The 19,010-nt window shown below is 38.8% G+C and overlaps 1 protein-coding gene and 1 pseudogene across 19 annotated transcripts in view; both read left to right on the plus strand.

Annotated features, from left to right (window-relative positions):
- LRRC28 (leucine rich repeat containing 28) overlaps window positions 1–19,010 on the plus strand; it is a 136,688-nt gene that overhangs the window by 3,903 nt on the left and 113,775 nt on the right. For 14 of the 19 annotated variants that reach the window (XR_010151816.1, XM_063795435.1, XM_063795438.1 and 11 more), the window contains one exon: window positions 1,047–1,274. Coding sequence is in view for 9 of the 19 variants with exons in the window: in XM_063795435.1 (XP_063651505.1) it covers window positions 1,107–1,274 (168 nt within the window). In the remaining 10 variants the exon portion in view is untranslated. Of the gene's footprint in view, window positions 1–1,046; window positions 1,275–19,010 lie in introns of those variants that run through there. The other 5 variants (XM_016927514.4, XM_063795440.1, XM_063795439.1 and 2 more) reach the window with 1 other exon arrangement.
- On the plus strand, window positions 1,727–5,273 carry LOC104002455 (endoplasmin-like; annotated as a pseudogene).

Below are 19,010 nucleotides of genomic sequence, written 5' to 3' on the forward strand. Positions count from 1 at the left end.
GCCCTGGACTCAGGCCTTTAAACCAGTACATTAATTGCTATCTCCATTATACATATTAGGCAACTGGAGACCCAGAGACGTTGTAATATTATAGAATAATACAGGATTCTTGTTTCTGAGTGCAGTGTTTCTTCTTTCATTGAAATAATTTAAAATAATGAAACTGTGTGGCCCTGGATCTATTTCTTTGATGCCTCTGATAATCCATAAAGCTAAAAACAAAGAGGCGAGGCATAGTGGCTCACGCCTGTAATCCCAGCACTTGGGGAGGCTGAGGTGGGAGGATTACTTGAGCTCAGGAATTTGAGACTAGCCTGGGCAACACAGTGAGACCCCCATCTCTACGAACAAGTAAAACAATTAGCTGAGTGTGGTGGTGCTGCCTATAGTACCAGCTACTTGGGAGGCTGAGGTGGGAGGATCACTTGAGCCCAGGAGTTGAGGCTACAGTGAGCTATGATTGAGTCACTGCACCCCAGCCTGGGCAACAGAGTGAGACCCTGTCTCTAAAAAAAAATAAGAAGAAAGAAAAGAATAAAGAGATAAAGAAAAAATCAGAATATAGGACAATATTTATATATTAGGAAGTGAAGAAAATGAAGCTATTAGTGCTCTAGATATAAATAATATATATTTTAATATTTTTGAAGTACCTTAAGCTAAATACAAAATGAGGTAGTTCATAAAATAAATGGGGTTTGCTGCATTTGATTTTTAAGCTTCTCCTTTGGTTGTATGTTATGAAACTGGTCACTGTTTTTCTTACACAAGGGTTCCTATCTCAAGTGCAAAAACTATTTTTTTCCATTAGGACTATTTCTAATAAGTAATAAATATTGCTTAATCAGAGTATTTTTATTAAATTGTTATTCATTTTAATCTCCTCCTAAATATGTGTGACAGTTTTAGTTTTGAAAGTAAAATGTAGGATTGAATGTATTAATTATTTTTTCAGTGTCTTCAAGTAGCTCTATGTGCTAACTGGTTTATATGGCAATTCTTGTAAAAAATCTTACAATGAATAAATTTTCTTGTTCTCTTTATAGAAATGGACCAATTTTGACAAGATATAGTGCTGCAGCGTGCCTGATGGGATATATTCAGTCATGGCATCCGAACTTTGTAAGACGATCTCTGTGGCAAGGCTAGAAAAGCACAAGAATTTGTTCTTAAATTATAGGAATCTGCACCATTTTCCTTTGGAGTTACTGAAAGATGAGGGACTGCAGTACTTGGAGAGACTCTATATGAAAAGGAACTCCCTGACATCCTTGGTACAGTATTATATTACACTACAAAAAAATTATTTATACATGTGGTCCTGATCAAGATACATTTACATACCCTAAGGTATTCAGACCAAGACTTATATCCCCTGTTGTTATATATACAGTTAATATAAATACACACACAGGGGTTTCTCATTGGCTGTGAATTTGTTATCCAAGTTCATGCAGTTATGAGGTTGCTGGAGAAGTTGTGTAGGAAAGCAAAATATTCACTGATGTATGACTTATAAAGTTAGTACCCATTCAGAAACCCGTCTTCGTTTAGCATGTGCTTCTGTCCTGACTTGTAATTTGTTTGTGTGTTAAGCTTCTCAGGTGATTCTTGAATATTACAGCATTCACCAGACCAGTTAAAAAGTAAACAAGAGAAAGACCAAAAATGCTTTTGAGGTATAGGCATTAAAGGGAGAATGATTTGAAAATTAAAGCATTAAGAGATGCACTTGGGAAGCGTAATGTAACTTTTCAGTGTTTTGAAAGCATAACCTTTATGATTGCCCTGTGAAACTCAAATGATTTTGAATTGGGCTAGCATACAATTTTTTGGAAAAAATTTTGCCACAAAGGCAACATTTAATTTGCTCTTTTTATGTTCTAAGAATAAGCACGTAGTTTTCATTATAATCTGAATTGTATTACATATAAGATAAACTAAAAGTTTTTCAAGAGAATGTCCAAATCAAGCTTTTTATTCCTATTATTTATTGTAAAATTTGGTCTCTGTATTAAATGGATTTACTTTGTATGGCCTTTTCTGGTTATCACTTAACCTTATTTGAATCTTCTACTTGAATTCTAGTTCTTACTCATTTTAGATGATTTATGAAATCATACTACTTTGTGAATTTACCCATTCTTCATTCCCTTCCCTATACTGGACTTTGCTAAATATCTGGAAATTGTATCTTATTGGCTTCATGTGTATGGCATGTTTTCCTGGAAAAGTTTTATTTAATCTATGTACAATGCCTATAGTGGGTAGAAAGCATTATAAAATTAGTTTATCTTTGCTCTGTCTGGAAGTAAATAGATAACGTATGTTTTGTTCTTTTGTGATTGGCATATTGGCATATATGTTGAATGCCTACTTATATTTCTGAAATTAGATTTTTCAGTTTTCCAACTTGGAAAATCTATTTGCAGTTATAGGAATCCTTTTTTGCAAAGTCATCATCCCATGGTATGAAACCATATTAGTACTTTTTAACCCTTTAACGAGAAGTGGTATAAGAAATATTTTGACAAGGATTGTAGCCTAGATTTTCCCATGTTTGTTCTTTATGTATAAAGAAAAATTTGTGATTGGATTACTTATTAACTATCTGCCATAGCCCAATGGGGTAGACTTTGTTCAGAGAATTGACCTTTGCTTATAAAAGTTAAATTTGTGGGCGGACCACGCGGCTGGAGGTGTGAGGATCTAACCCGGGGGTGAGAGGGTGGAGGCGGCTCTTGTGATCGAAAGGGACTTGAGACTCACCAGCCACAAGCTGTGAAGGCCCTGTGGGTGCTGGGCCTCTGCTGCATCCTGCTGACCTTCGGGTCGGTCAGAGCTATTGATGAAGTTGATGTGGAAGGTACAGTAGAAGAGGATCTGGGTAAAAGTAGACAAGGCTCAAGGACGGATGATGAAGTAGTACAGAGAGAGGAAGAAGCTATTCAGTTGGATAAATTAAATGCATCACAAATAAGAGAACTTACAGAGAAGTTGGAAAAGTTTGCCTTCCAAGCTGAAGTTAACAGAATGATGAAACTTATCATCAATTCATTGTATGAAAATAAAGAGATTTTCCTTAGAGAACTGATTCTGACGCTTTAGTTAAGATAAGGCTGATATCACTGACTAATGAAAATGCTCTTTCTGGAAATGAGGAACTAACAGTCAAAATTAAGTGTAAGAAGGTGAAGAACCTACTGCATGTCACAGACACTGGTGTAGGAATGACCAGAGAAGAGTTGGTTAAAAACCTTGGTACCATAGCCAAATCTTGAACAAACGAGTTTTTAAACAAAATGACTGAAGCACAGGAAGATGGCCAGTCAACTTCTGAATTGATTGGCCAGTTTGGTGTCAGTTTCTATTCCATCTTCCTTGTAGCAGATAAGGTTATTGTCACTTCAAAACACAACAACGATACCCAGTACATCTGGGAGTCTGACGCCAATGAATATTCTGTAATTGCTGACCCAAGAGGAAACACTCTAGGACGGGGAACGACAATTACCCTTGTCTTAAAAGAAAAAGCATTTGATTACCTTGCATTGGATACAATTAAAAATTTCATCAAAAATATTCACAGTTCATAAACTTTCCTATTTATGTACGGAGCAGCAAGACTGAAACTGTTAAGGAGCCCATGAAGGAAGAAGAAGCAGCAAAAGAAGAGAAAGAAGAATCTTATGATGAAGCTGCGGTAGAGGAAGAAGAAGAAGAAAAACAGAAACCAAGACTAAAAAAGTTGAAAAAACTGTCTGTGAATGGGAACTTATGAATGATATCAAACCAATATGGCAGAGACCATCCAAGAAGTAGATGAATACAAAGCTTTCTGCAAATCATTTTCAAAGGAAAGTGATGAACCTGTGGCTTATATTCACTTTACTGCTGAAGGAGAAGTTACCTTCAAATCAATTTTATTTGTACTCTCATTTGTTGCACGTGGCCTATTTGATGAATATGGATCTAAAAAGAGCGATTACATTAAGCTCTATGTGCGCTGTGTATTCATCACAGATGACTTCCGTGATACGATGCCTAAGAACCTTAATTTTGTCAAGGGTGTGGTGGACTCAGATGGTCTCTCTTTGAATGTTTCCTGCGAGACTCTTCTGCAACATAAACTGCTTAAGGTGATTAGGAAGAAACTTGTTCATAAAACTCTGGACATGATCAAGAAGATTGCTGATGGGAAATACAGTGATACTTTTTGGAAAGAATTTGGTACCAACATTAAGCTTGGTGTAATTGAAGACCACTCGAATCGAACATGTCTTGCTAAACTTCTTAGGTTCCAGTCTTCTCATCATTCAGCTGACATTACTAGCCTACACCAGTATGTTGAAAGAATGAAGGAAAAGCAAGACAAAATCTACCTCATGGCTGGGTCCAGCAGAAAAGAGGCTGAATCTTCTCCATTTGTTTAGTGACTTCTGAACAGGGGCTATGAAGTTATTTACCTCACAGAACCTGTGGTTGAATACTGCATTCAGGCCCTTCCCGAATTTGATGGGAAGAGGTTCCAGAATGTTGCCAAGGAAGGAGTGAAGTTTGATGAAAGTGAGAAAACTAAGGAGAGTCATGAAGCAGTTGAGAAAGAATTTGAGCCTCTGCCCAATTGGGTGAAAGATAAAGCCATTAAGGACAAGATTGAAAAGGCTATGCTATCTCAGTGCCTGACAGAATCTCCATGTGCTTTGGTGGCCAGCCAGTACGGGTGGTCTGGCAACATGGAGAGAATCATGAAAGCACAAGCGTACCAAACGGGCAAGGGCATCTCTGCAAATTACCATGCGAGTCGGAAGAAAACATTTGAAATTAATCCCAGACATCCGCTGATCAGAGACATGCTTCGACGAATTGAGGAAGATGAAGATAAAACAGTTTTGGATCTTGCTGTGGTTTTGTTTGAAACAGCAATGCAGCAGTGATTCGGTCAGGATGTCTTTTACCAGACACTAAAGCATATGGAGATAGAATAGAAAGAATGCCTTGCCTCAGTTTGAACACATCCTGATGCAAAGGTGGAAGAACCCAACGAAGAACCTGAGGAGACAACAGAAGACAAAGAGCAAGACAAAGACAAAGAAACGGATGTGGGAACAGATGAAGAAGAACAAGAAACAGCAAAGGAATCTGCAGCTGAAAAAGATGAATTATAAATTATACTCTCATCGTTTGGATCCTGTGTGGAGAGGGAATGTGAAATGTAAGTCATTTCTTTTGGGAGAGACTTGTTTTGGATGCCCCCCACCAGTCCCCTTCTCCCCTGCACTGTAAAATGTGGGATTATGGGTTACAAGAAGAAGTGGGTTTTTTAGTTGATTTTTTTTAAACATACCTCATGAATGTAAATTTGTACTATTTAACTGACTGTTCTTGATGTAAAATCTTGTCGTGTATAAAAATAAAAAAGATTTCCTCCCCACCAAAAGTTAAACTTCTGGTCTTGTGGTAGTTTCTCAGCTTCGGTTTTTTATTTATGAAAATGAGAATCTACTGTCCAGTAAATTGTTCTTTATAATAGCTTATGGTAATACATTTTATTTCTCTGCAACCTTTTTAATCATCAAAGATTAAATGGTTGTATGTGTTTATAATGATGTATGTATTTTACTTTGTTTTCTCTTAGCTGCGATATTTGATTTATGTATATCAAAGAACTTGGTAAACTATAAAGGCTGTACAGATATGAGGGGATGGTGGGAATAGTAGCTGTCATCCAAAGCCCACCCATTGCCTGATTATATCAGATATATGACAGCTTACAGCACAGTTTTTGAAAACAGGTAAAACATTACTTTTCCTAGAGTGCTGAAAACTAGTAGTGATTCTTGGGGCTTTTGGAATGTTTGCTGATGTTAAAATATAGTTCCTAAAGGAGAGTAGTATGTGGAATTTTATTTACAACTGCAATACTGCCCAAAACTGGGGAAAACATTGTTGAAAATATAGAGTATCTCGAATATGTTATTGCTTAATTGGCCTTTTACTAATGGATTTTAAACAAGCTTGGGAATCTGTCAGTCACTTCCATTTTCATGTTGTTTTTGTGTTTCTTAACATTGTTTTTGTTTGTTTGTTTCCTGTTAACATTTTTGCGTGTGTATTAAATGCCTTCTCTCAGCATTTTCCTCCTTTCCTCTCCTACCCCTCAGCATGTTAGGCCTGTTGCTGAGAAGAGAAGTTGTCGCTAATACTCAACCTCTACTCTTCTCCCTTTTGCCCCTCAGTCGCTCAAAGCCGTGTAGTGGCTTGTATTTGTAGGACGATTGCATGACAAAAGTCCAGAACTTGGTGAATGCTCATGTTTAGAACTAAAGCACAAGAAAAAGCCTTTTAGCACATTTAAAAGAATAAACTTTTCAATTACAAAACCAGTATATGCCCTTATGTCAAACAACATAGAGGCGTATCTGGAAAGCAATCCTCTCTTTGTCCAGTTTGTGAAGCAACCAACATTAATAGTTGGATTGTATCCTTCTGCTTTGGTTCATTCATGCTGCCATAACAAAACACCATAAAATCAGTGGCTTATAAACAAATTTATTTCTTAACTGCTCTGGAGGTGGGGAAGTACAAGATCAGGGTGCTAGCAGATTCGGTGTCTGGTGAGGTCTCTCTTCCTGGGTTCACAGATGGTGCCTTCTTGCTGTGTTCTCACATGGTGGAAGGGGTCAAGGGTCTCTCCCCGACCTCTTTTAAAGGACACTAATTCCATTCATGAGGGCTCTGCTGTCATAATCTAATTGCCTCCCAAAGGTCCCACCTCTTTTTTTAATTTTAATTTTAATCTTAATTTTAATTTTTTTTTGAGATGGAGTTTCACTCTTGTTGCCCAGGCGGGAGTGCAATGGCTCTATCTCCGCTCACGGCAACCTCTGCCTCCCGGGTTCAAGTGATTCTCCTGCCTCAGCCTCCCGAGTAGCTTGGACTACAGGCATGCACCACCACGCCCGGCTAATTTTGTATTTTTAGTAGAGACAGGGTTTCTCCGTGTTGGTCAGGCTAGTCTTGAACTCCTGACCTCAGGTGATCCACCCACCTTGGCCTCCCAAAGTGCTAGGATTACAGGCGTGAGCCACCGTGCCCGGCTGGTCCCACCTTTTAACACCATCATCATCTTGGGGTTTAGAATTTTAGTGTGTGAATTTGGGGAAACACAAACTTCAGACTGTACCACCTTCCACCTCCTTGCTTGTGTTTATATAATTACATATATATTTTATTTATATTTTTCCTTTTTAATAACAAAAAATCATACATATTTCTCTGGAAGTCTCTTTTTTCATTTCATGATATTCTCATTCCACTAACCTCTAGGCCAATAGATATATGTACATTCTTGTATGTATGTGTATGTTTATATTTAGGATAGCCTAAAAAGTAGGATTGCTGGTCTAAAGGGTAGACATGTTTTATAATTCAGAATACTTTTAGGCCAGGCATGGTGGCTCATGCCTGTAATCCCAGCATTTTGGGAGGCCAAGGTGGGCAGATCACTTGAAGCTAGGAGTTTGAGACCAGGCTGGCCAACATGGTGAAACCCCATCTCTACCAAAAATACAAAAATTAGCTAGGCATGGTGGTGCGCGTCTGTAGTCCCAGCTACTCGGGAGGCTGAGGCAGGAGAATCACTTGAACCTGCAAGGTGGAGGTTGCAGTGAGCTGCAATTGTGCCACTGCACGCCAGCCTGGGCAACAGAATGAGACTCGGTCTCAAAAAAAATTTTTTTAAAGCAATATTTGATTATCATTTATTTGTATAGCTGAGAAACCTTAAAAATTTTTGTTTTGTTTTGAGACAGGGTCTTGCTGTGTTGCCCAGGTTGGAGTATAGTGGCATGATCCTGGCTCACTGCAGCCGTGACCTCCTGAGTTCAAGTGAGCCTCCTGCCTCAGCTTCCTGAGCAGCTGGGACTACAAGCACACACCACCACACCATACCCAGCTGAGTTTTACAACATTTTATAGAGATGGGGTCTTGCTGTGTTGCCCAGGCTGGTCTCAAACTCCTGGGCTCAAGTGATCCTCCTGCCTTAGCCTCCCAAAGTGCTGAGATTATGGTGAGCCCCTGTGCCTGGCCAGAACTTTCTTTTTAAACATAAGCTGGTTTGTATTGAAATCTGGTTATATAACTGATAGGTGAAAAAGAAGTAGTTTTGGGGGCCGGGTGCAGTGGCTCATGCCTATAATCCTAGCACTTTGGGATGCTGAGGCAGGCGGATCACTTGAGCTCAGGAGTTCAAGACCAGCCTGGGCAACATCACAAAATGCTGTCTTATAAAAAATACAAAAAAAAAAAAAAAAAAAACTGGTTGTGGTGGCGTGTGCCTGTAGTCCCAGCTACTTGGGGGGTCTGAGATGGGAGGATTGCTTGAGCCCAGCAGGTTGAAGCTGCAGTGAGCCAACATCACGCCACTCCACGCCAGCCTGGGTGACAAAGTGAGACCCTGTCTCAAAAAAAAAAAAAAAAAAAGAAGTAGTTAAGAAACATGATTTTGCTTCCTATCATTTACCTTAGAAAATGTTTTAAATACTTTTTCCATAATTATTTTAAATGCAATTTAGGAATTAAGTCTGATCTTTGTGATCGTTTTAAGATAAATAGATATTAGAAGTAATATAGGGTCTGGGTTTGTCACATGATAGGTATACATGCAGTGGTAGAATTAAATAAATGAATATAAAGTAGAATTGCATAAGGACCATATTATAAGAGTTCCAGACTGAGAGCTTTCAAGAGCAGGAACTGTGTCTTGCGTTCTGTACCTTCACTGCCTGGCTTACTGCTTAACATGTGTAGTACATGTAATTTCATTCTATGTAGCAGCATTGTAGAATGTTTTAAAAATAAGATCCTATTTGTATGACACCGAAGACTGACTTTGACAGGCACTTAGGAGGAAGCGCATCATTCAATCAGTGTGTATTTGTTGAATACTTAACTCTGTACCCATCACTCTCCAAGACACTGACAATAGATACATCATGGAACAGCTTCTTCTTCTTATGGAATTTTCATTTGTTGGAATTTCAAGTTTAAGGAAAAAAAATGAACTAAGACTCAATGGCATAACATTCGAGGGACAAGTCTACAAAGCTGTTCTGCTTGCCTTGAGCAGTGGTTTTATAGGTTCTGTTGGAAGTAAGAGCTCAGGGCCACAAAGAAAATGAACACTCAAAAAATTTCTCAGCAAGGCCAGTTTTCTTCTGCAGAAGGGTGCTGCTCATAGGCGTAGCCACCATGAGAACACACAGAACAAAGGAGAACAACACAGATTCTGTGTCTTTGTCTTTCCCCCATTAGCTGGGGTTGGACCACACAATCTAAACTAGTCCCGATTGGCTAAACATTTAAACTTTCTTAGACAAGGTAGGCGCATGATAGAGGAGAGAGGGAGAGGAGGAAGTGGTCACCTACAGGCGACTAGAAAGCTAACCTATTTCCACATAAGGAAAGGAATGTGGAACAGGGCTGTGGCATGTCTAGGCATATTTAGACAGGTTAAGGCTCAGCAAAAGCGGGGAGTGGGGGGTGGAACTTGGAACTAGAGAATAAAGAAGAAGGGAACTGGACAAGCTGTTTGAAGAGGAACCTAGCTGTATCTAACAGTTCCACAGAACCTTAGGTTTACTGAGCAATGCTGAGGTGGGGACCGAGCAATAGTGTATCTCCACTTCAGCGGGAGCAGCTCTTCTTTTGTTTGAGTATTGATGTTCTCTATGCAAACCCCCACATAGATGGGATATGCAGAGAGGACCTCTAGTAAACAGATGGGTAGATAGGTTTTGAAGTTTGGCTGTGATATGGGATGGGCATAGTGGGAGGGGATTTGACAACAAAGGAGATTTTTCTTCTATTCTTCCCTTTTCTTTTCTTTTCCCTTTCCTTTTCCCCCCTCTCTTCTCTTTTCTAAGAGGACAGAGTAAATGCTGATAGGAAATTCCCATTAGAGAGGAGTTGAACCTCTGGAAAAAGGGAATGATGAAAAGTCCAAGTTTCCTAAGAATGGGCTCCAGAGTACACATGGAAGAATTGACCTCAGGAATATATCCTTTCCTCCTTTGTAAAAGTAAAGAAAGGGAGAACAGGTGGAAAGACAGATGTGCACTGAGGGAGAGAGAGGCAGTTGAGAGAATTTTTGTCTGATGCTTTTACCAGGTCAGACCATCTGCTTGGGAATGAACATTTGGGGAGAGGGCAGGTTTGAAGACTCACATGGCAGTTTGGCTAGAGAAAGATAGAATTGTTGGGTGTTATTTAGCAAGCAGTTGGTGACTAAGCTTATGGTGGAACCTTCTGCTCGTTTAGGGAACTTTCTCTTGCTGTACTCAGCTGTCTGAGGGATGGAGAAGGTAGACTGTGGCATTCATACAGATTTAGGTTTTTGCCAGGTGGATGCAGTACAAGTAGAGAGAGACTAAGGAGGTTTAGGATTTGGCCAAGAGAGTGATATAACATGAAATCTGAGTTGGATTGGAGACAAATAAAGGAAAAGTGAATACGGAGAATGGAGGTGGGCCAAAGTGCCCATTGATGTTGACGAACTGCTGTATTGGGCACGACTGAGTAAGCCATCTGGGGTACGGGACATTTTGGTGGCAGAGAAAGACTGTGGTCATGGAGAAGTTTCTGATGATGACACGGTCTCAGTGTGCAAGGTGGAGGGGGCTGAGGTAGAGCCTTACAACCTTCCCTGCATCGGTCCCTGTGGTCTTTGTAAGAAGGAGAAGGAATATAGCGTGGAAGCAACAATCATCAGTCCTTTCTAAAACTCTAAAGTTCCTCAAGGGAGGAAATTAGTAGTGGAAGCATTTCAGGGCTGCAGTCCCAGGAAGCGGGTGTTTCATGGTTTGGTAGCAAAACTCAGGACTGAGAGGTAAGAGAGGTAAGAGATCAAAGTCCTGTGGCTTAACCTCTTTGGACCTCAGTTCCTTTATTTACAAGAAAAAAGGCCACAAGAGACTTGGAGGAAAACATAAAATCTCAACCTGGAAGCAAAATCACTTAATGAATCTGTCAACTTCTTTTCTTAATGGTAACAGTTGGCCTTCCTGAGGAAATGAAAGAGTAACTTGCCCAACTACTGATAGAGCTCTCACTACTTGCTAATTTTATTTTATAAATATGAATGGACAAAAAAGAGGTATCCAAATTTTAATGAAAGAGGGGAGTTTGGCTTATAGCTAAGCAACAGGAGCAGATGGATCCTGATTAAGCAGTTAATCTATGCAACAAGAGATAATTTAACTTAAAAATTATATTCCACTTAGTGAAGGAAAGAGAGATCTGTCACTCATGTTCCTGAATTGGGCTGGGAAATGAGGCACAGATGTTCTTTCTTTCCTATTAGCCCAGGAGAAAAACATTCCTGACTTTCTGCTTCAAATATGAACAGGCAAATGAAAAAAGAATACAGATAGCAAAAACACGTAAAAAGATGTTCAACTTTTAGAAGAAGTGATAAAACACTAATTTTTGCCTATCAGATTGGCAAAGATGAACACCTAGCCAGGCATCGAGGCATACCAGCTACTTGGCTGAGATGAGAGGATCGTGTGAGCCCAGGAGTTTGAGACCAGCCTGGGCAACATAGTGAAACCTTGTCTAAAAAAAAAAAAAAAAAAAAAAAAAATTAACACCTAGTGTTAAGGATAATTAATACCCAGTGTTGGAGACAGTTAGGAGAAGATACTGTCACATACTCCTAATGGAAATTAATGTTTTTGTTGAGTTGTTGGGCCATATCTAGCAAAACTACATGGATATGTGTTTGAATCGGCATTTTCACTTGCAAGAATCTACCCAATAGAAAAGTCTGGTGAACAAGAATGTTCATCACAAAATTGAATATGATGAAAAATTGTTAAAACCTCGATATTCATCAATAATGGATTTGTTAAAATATGATAGCAGCTAGCACTGTTTGAGTCTTTACCAAGTGCTCAGTTTTAAGCAAATGACATGTATTATTTAATCCTCAGGACAATCCTATGCTGTAGGCACTATTATGATCCTTATTTTATAGACAAGTAAACTAAGTCATAAAACGTACATCAAACCGAATAGTGATTATAGTTGGAGATGGGTGGAGAGTATGAGGGTAGGGGTGGAGGCTGAAAGAAACAGCCTTACTTAAGTGTTTATAGGAAAAGGGAAAACTCTACTAGTAAGTTTGGTTTATATTACTTTCAGTAAATATTTTTATAATTTGGAGTCAGTTAAAATAAGATGGTTAGAATATAGTACCACTAAGTTTTTATCAAGCTTTCTAATCAGCTAGTCTAAATATTTTGATTTACAGCGATGCATATGTTTATGCCATATTGACATAGATGACTCTCTTAGCCGGTGGTTAGGTGAGGGTGAGAGAGGTTGATGGCTAGGAAAGTCACACAACTATATCCGCCACCCCCTCCTTGAATTTGGTAATAGTAGGATCTGGATCAAATAAGGATCAGAACACCTTGAGGGGAAAAACAGTAAGTTAAGGAGATGGCCTAAAAGAGCATCATACAGCCAAGTGCGGTAGGAGAAACCGGGAGCGGGAATTAAGTTTTGTTATTAGTTTGGTTCATTTTGAATTCCAGAGCAAGGACTTCCTGTTTTTCTCCAGTCTGTTAGATCCTTGCAGCTTGAACTGCTGCTAGGGTGCCGGGCCTCCATAATCGCCATGATTGCACTGTTCTTGAGCTAGCTCTGTATAAAAGCATCTCTGTTTCTTAAATTGACTATGTGGAAATATGTGAGTATATCAAATAGTAAAGCATTCTAATGGTCTGTTAGTGTTTTAGTGTTTGTAAGTAAATGTGGTACAGTTCTGGAAAACAGCCATTGCACATTTATCCTGTCTTCATAATACACATGTGCCTGAAAATTAAGTTTTGTTACAACAGCTTCTTTTCCTGTTGAATTTTCAGATTTAGAAGCTTTTCTGTCATTGTTACTGATTCCTTGTCAGTAATGTGAAACGGTGATTCCTTGTCAAATAATTAAGAAACTCAAGCCTCTCACATGTCATAATGACTTTCATTTTTCAGGAAAATGAACGTCTGTTCCATAACTTAACTCTATTTATGGAGTCATAGGATTTTAAAGCTAGAAGCTTTATTTATAATTTAGACAATTTTTCTTTTTGAGGAAACTAAGAAGAGGATAATGGCTGGTTCTAAAGTCACTTTTCAGTGCAAAAATAAGGTCTCCTAATTTGTGGTCCAGTTAGTTTTGCTTCATTTTAATTCTGTAGATATTTATTGATAACCTCTTCCTAGCCTAGCACCACCATGTCGTTAAAATTTAACCACGTTTATCGACTGTGGAGAAATGAAGTGCTGCATGTTAAGTGAATTTTCCCAGTTAATTTTTGTAAAGTCTGTGTCTGAGTTTTCCTGTGAATAAAAGTCTAGCTTAATAGAAATATTTTTAAACATGTATCATTCTTTGCTTTTTAAATGAAATGTAGGGAACCTGACTTAGCATATACCCTGTAATTTGTAGTTTCTGCCTAGGGAGTTAGGAGGGGGACAGTTTAGAAAGAGGTGGCAGGGCTAGGGGTCTTTTCCTTAGAACAGACCATTATCTTGTGTACTCGAAGGGTGTTATTTGCAAGCAAAAGACTCAAAACCATTGGTGTATGTATGTTTCCACAAGTTTAAATTCATTTTTCAGGCATTCACTTTAATGAGGCACCTGTGTACTAGAAGTGAGACACCAGTGCCTAACTGTTAGTCCCATCGAATCAGTCAACAAATACATACGTTATGTAAGTAAGGCACTTGTACACGGATCTTGGAACATGCTCCCCACCCCACCCCCGCAGAACCAAACAGTTATGTCATAAACTTACAGAATTGTTCAAGCTAGGTGTAATCTTAAATCATTGATCTGGCTTAATGGGAATGTGTTTGGTATTCTATTTTTGTGTGTATTTTTATATTGCTTTGAAAATTTCATTTATAAAATCATACTTATGGCATGTTTATTAAATAGGTTTTTTTAAAAATAAAAAGCTGGAGAAGACACTTGATGCTTGTAACCTCCAACCCTTGTTTCCGACATTTATATAACTTTCAGTTTTAACAAATATTGTTAAGATAAACACTTCAAGAGGCATTTCAGCAATTTTTAATGCCTGTTTTTTCTTTTGAAAAATCTTTTCTTGGCAATCAAATTTCTATCAAATTCAGAAACATTGTATTTTTGTAAATGTACTGGATGTATAGTTTTTTTTATTTTGAGCTCATTCTGTAAGTTTTTGCTAAGTTAAAAATATCAGTCTTGATGTTTGTTTTACATTTTTTGCCAGAAAACATTTGCAGATTTGAAGATACTTAAAATATTTTCATTTACATTTCTTAAGATGACAATTTTAATTTCTACAAATGCTAAGCAAATACTTTCATTTATTTCTAAGAAAAATAATCTAAAACATTTATCATTCTTACAGTTAAGTAGTTATTCTTCATGTTTTACATTTGAAAGAGCTGAGTTTAAGTGAAAAATCAGTAGTGAATATGAAGGTATGAATTCTGCACACTTTACCAGCCACATGTGCTATTAACTTTTTTTTTTTTTGGAGACAGAGTTTTCACCCAGGCTGGAGTGCAGTGGCACGAACTCAGCTCACTGCAACCTCTGCCTCTCAGGTTCAAGTGATTCTCCTGCCTCATCCTCCCGAGTAGCTGGGATTACAGGCGTCCGCCATCACGCCTGGCTAATTTTTGTGTTTTTAGTAGAGACGGGTTTCACCATGTTGGCCGGGCTGGTCTTGAACTCCTGACCTCAGGTAATCCACCTCCCTCAGCCTCCCAAAGTGTTAGGATTACAGGCATGAGCCACCATGCCTGGCCTTAACATTTAAATTAAAGTAAAATAATATTAAAAATTCAGTTCCTCCATCACATAGCCACATTTTAAGTGCTTCATAGCCACATGTGGCTAGTGTCTGCCATATTGGACAACACAGATAATGTTTCCATCATGGCAGAGAGAGAAACAAAGGAAAATGAGTAATTATTATGAAGTGAGTCAAGAGACAAAGGTAATGGTAACTAGGACCCTGAAGGCATTTATGCTACTGGGGAAGAAGAAAGAATGCTGGTTCCCTCATTCTGTACCATTAGCCTGCTAGGGTTTCTGATTCCTCTGTTGATAAATATTGCTCTATGACATATATAAAAATGGAGGGAAATACTGGAGAAGGAATGGACAAGTTGAAAAGAGGTCTACCACAGTTTTAAAAAATCTGGACACGTGGTATTTAACTCATGTCGTGTACCTGCTCAGAAGCAATGACATCAACTTATTGATTCAACTAAAAAGCTTGTTAAGTGTGTTGTGGTAGTTTGTGAATGAAGTACTTTTTATTCCTTCAGTGCCAAGACTTCATTAGCTTTTTAAAAACAAAAACTAATTTATTGGGGTGAAACTGACATAACATAAAATTAATCCTATTGAAATGACAATAGGATTCAGTACATTCACCGTGGATGCAGCCACCTCTGTCTAGTTCCAAACATTTCGTTCACTCCAGAGTAAAACCCCTCACCCATTAAGCAGTTCCTCCCCATTGCCCCGCCCCCACCCTCAGCTCCCACACCCAGCCCTGGTAACCAGCAATCTGTTTTCTCTCTGGGTTAACTCTAGATATTTTATATAAATGGGATCACAAAATATGAAACTTTGTGTATCTGGCTTCTTTCACTTAGCAAAATGTTTCCAAGGTTTATCCAAGTTTTAGCATATATCAGTACTTCTTTTTGTGTGTGTGTGATTCCATAGGGATTCCATTGTATGGCTATACCACCATTTGTTTACCCATTCATCTACTAATGGACATTTGGGCTATTTCCACTTTTTAGCTATTGTGAATAGTGCTGCTATGAACATGAATGGACATGTTGAAGGACCTGTTTTCAGTTCTTTTGGGTATATAAATAAGAGGAATTACAGGGTCATATGGTAATTTTATGCTTAACTTTTGAGGAGCCGCCAAAAAGTGGCTGAGCCATTTTACATTACCGCCAGCAATGCACAATGGCTCCAGTTTCTCCACATTCTTGCCAACACTTGTTACTTTTCTTTTTTTGTTAGTGTTACAGCTGTCATAGTGGGTATGAAGTGTCACCTTATTGTAGTTTTGATTTGCATTTCCCTAATGCTAATGATGTTGAGCATCTTTACATGTGCTCGTTGGTCATTTGCATATCTTCTTGGGAGAAATGTCTGTTCAGATCCTTTGCCCATTTTTTAATTGAGTTGTTGTTTTGTGGTTGAATTGTAAGGGTTCTTTTTACAGTCTGGATGCTAGACCTTTGCCAGATATATGATTTGTAAGTATTTTCTCCCATTCTGTAGGTTGTGTTTTTTATTTTCTTGTAGTGGCCTGTAATACACACAAGTTTTTACATTTTGATGACATCCAGTGTATCTATTTTTTTTTTTTTTGAGCTGAGTCTCACTCTATTGCCTGGAGTGCAGTGGCACCATCTTGGCTCACTGCAACCTCTGCCTCCTGGGTTCAAGCGATTCTCCTGCCTCAGCCTCCCAAATAGCTAGGACTACAGGTGTGTGCCACCATGCCCAGCTAATTTTTATATTTTTAGTAGACATGGGGTTTCACCATGTTGGCCAGGATGGTCTCCATCCCTTGACCTCATGATCCACTTGCCTCAGCCTCTCAAAGTGCTGGGATTACAGGCGTGAGCCACCGCATCCAGCCCTATTTTTCTTTTATTTATTTATTTATTTAGAGATGGAGTCTCACTCTGTTGCCCAAGCTGGAGTACAGTGGCGTGATCTCAGCTCACTGCAACCTCCCTGTCCTGGGTTCAAGGGATTCTCTTGCCTCAGCCTCCAGATTAGCTGGTACTATAGGCGCATGCCACCACGCCCGGCTAATTTTTTTGTATTTTTAGTAGAGATGAGGTTTGACCATGTTGGTCAGGCTGGTCTCGAACTCTTGACTTCAAATGATCCACCCACTTTGGCCTCCCAAAATGTTGAGATTACAGGCTTGAGCCACTGCACCTGGCCAGTATATCTATTTTTTCTGTTGCTGCTCATGCTTTTGATGTAATAGCTATGAATTCATTGCCAAATCTAAGATTATGGAGATTTACTCCTATGTTTTCTTCTATGAAGTGTGGTTTTAGCTCTTAAATTTAAGTTGTTGATCCATTTTGAGTTAATTTTTGTATATGGTATGAGATAGTGGTCCAAATTCATTCTGCTTTCTTCTACTTTTTATAGCTTGTATAACAACCCAAATGCATTTAATCTGTGACTTCTTTGAAATGTGTTGTTAGAAGCCAGGATGGAGCAGGTTTTGCCAAACCCTGAGTCCTGGTGGCTTGTAACAGCACACATATTTCTTGTCTACACTGTACTAGTCTCTCAGAGCCTGGAGCCTCTGCTCAGGAATGAAGCTGACAAAACGTCCACCGTCTGGTGGTCACTGTGGAAGGGGTGAGGTCTTTTGCACTCAATCTTGTCAAGGCTTCCTCTTTGGCTTAATTTCACTGACCAAGCTAGTCACTTAGCCATGGCCAGCTTGATGAAAGATGTGCAGTCCTAGCAGGTGTTCGGAAAGAGAAGGAAAGAAAGTAGGTAATCCACAGTGCCCACCAGAAAATACTATTGAACATGGTGGTGTTTGCAAAATATTTGACGTATTTGTTCCAAGTTAAAAAATTTTAAAACATTCCCATTTAAGTGGAGTCTAAAAGGATATGGTAAAGCATCATTGATTCAGAAGTTGGGGTAAGTTTTATACTAACTGTGCTTGCTGAAGTTTACTTTTTCATTATTGTAAAGAAAAGTTGTTTAGCTAGATAATAATGTAAATGAGATTTAATGAAGAGAATCCTTGGCTTGATTTAGAGAAACAATTTCTAGGTAATTTAGTAGGAGGTATTTGAGTACATGTTATGTTTATCTGATAAACTTTTCTGTTTCAAATTGTGAAAAAAGAAGGTAATAATAGATTTGAGAAGCACTTTAAGACTATTGCTTTTATCAGGATTTTAAATTTAAAAACATTAAAAAACTTCATAGCTTGTAAATCCTATGGATTAGGATACACTAGTTTGTGTGGCTCCCGTAATCCAACATTAGAGCTTAGTTACCCACAAAGTAACAAAAATTCTGACATTAATTTCTAGTTGTCTAGTCTCTTACATGCTGTACCTAAATTATAGAAGTATAAAAATTAAAACGTATAACATTTCTCAGCTACATTGCTAAAAATATTGCATTAGAAAACAGAGAGTGATACTATGGAACACCAGTAGGTGTCAGTCACAGCCTGTGCAAGGGCTGATTACTTGCCAGGAGTTTTGGGCATCTATTCCTAAGTGTGTGGTGTGTTTTTTGTTTGTTTGTTTTTGTTTTTTGAGACGGAGTCTCACTCTGTCACCCAGGCTGGAGTGCAGTGGCGCGATCTCGGCTCACTGCAAGCTCCGCCTCCCGGGTTCAGGCCATTCTCCTGCCTCAGCCTCCTGAGTAGCTGGGACTACAGGCACTCACCACCATGCCTGGCTAATTTTTTGTATTTTTTAGTAGAGACAGGGTTTCACCCTGTTAGACAGGATGGTCTTGATCTCCTGACCTCATGATCTGCCCGCCTCGGCTTCCCAAAGTGCTGAGATTACAGGCGTGAGCCACCGTGCCTGGCCGTGTCTGTGTGTTTTAAGGCGTTATTCTAATGAACTGCAATTTTCTCAAAGTGAATGTGCTTATTTTTAAATAAAAACACAATGTATCTACTTGTTAATAAAGACATAGAGATGCTCTATTGGCAGCAGAAGCATTATTTCAGTGCTTAATTGTGTGTAGAGCTACAGCTCAAAAGAACTAACTAGTTTGTCATGGAAAGATTAGAATGCTATTTGATGGAGCCAAGTAGACATCCAGAAAGAATGACCGTGGAGTGTGTGAATTAGCTGGATATAGTATTGGTATTAGCAGATGAAACTAGGTGAAGGTCTAACAGTCAAACAGC

The sequence above is a fragment of the Pan troglodytes genome, chromosome 16 (genome assembly GCF_028858775.2).
Source record: "Pan troglodytes isolate AG18354 chromosome 16, NHGRI_mPanTro3-v2.0_pri, whole genome shotgun sequence".
NCBI lineage: Eukaryota > Metazoa > Chordata > Mammalia > Primates > Hominidae > Pan > Pan troglodytes.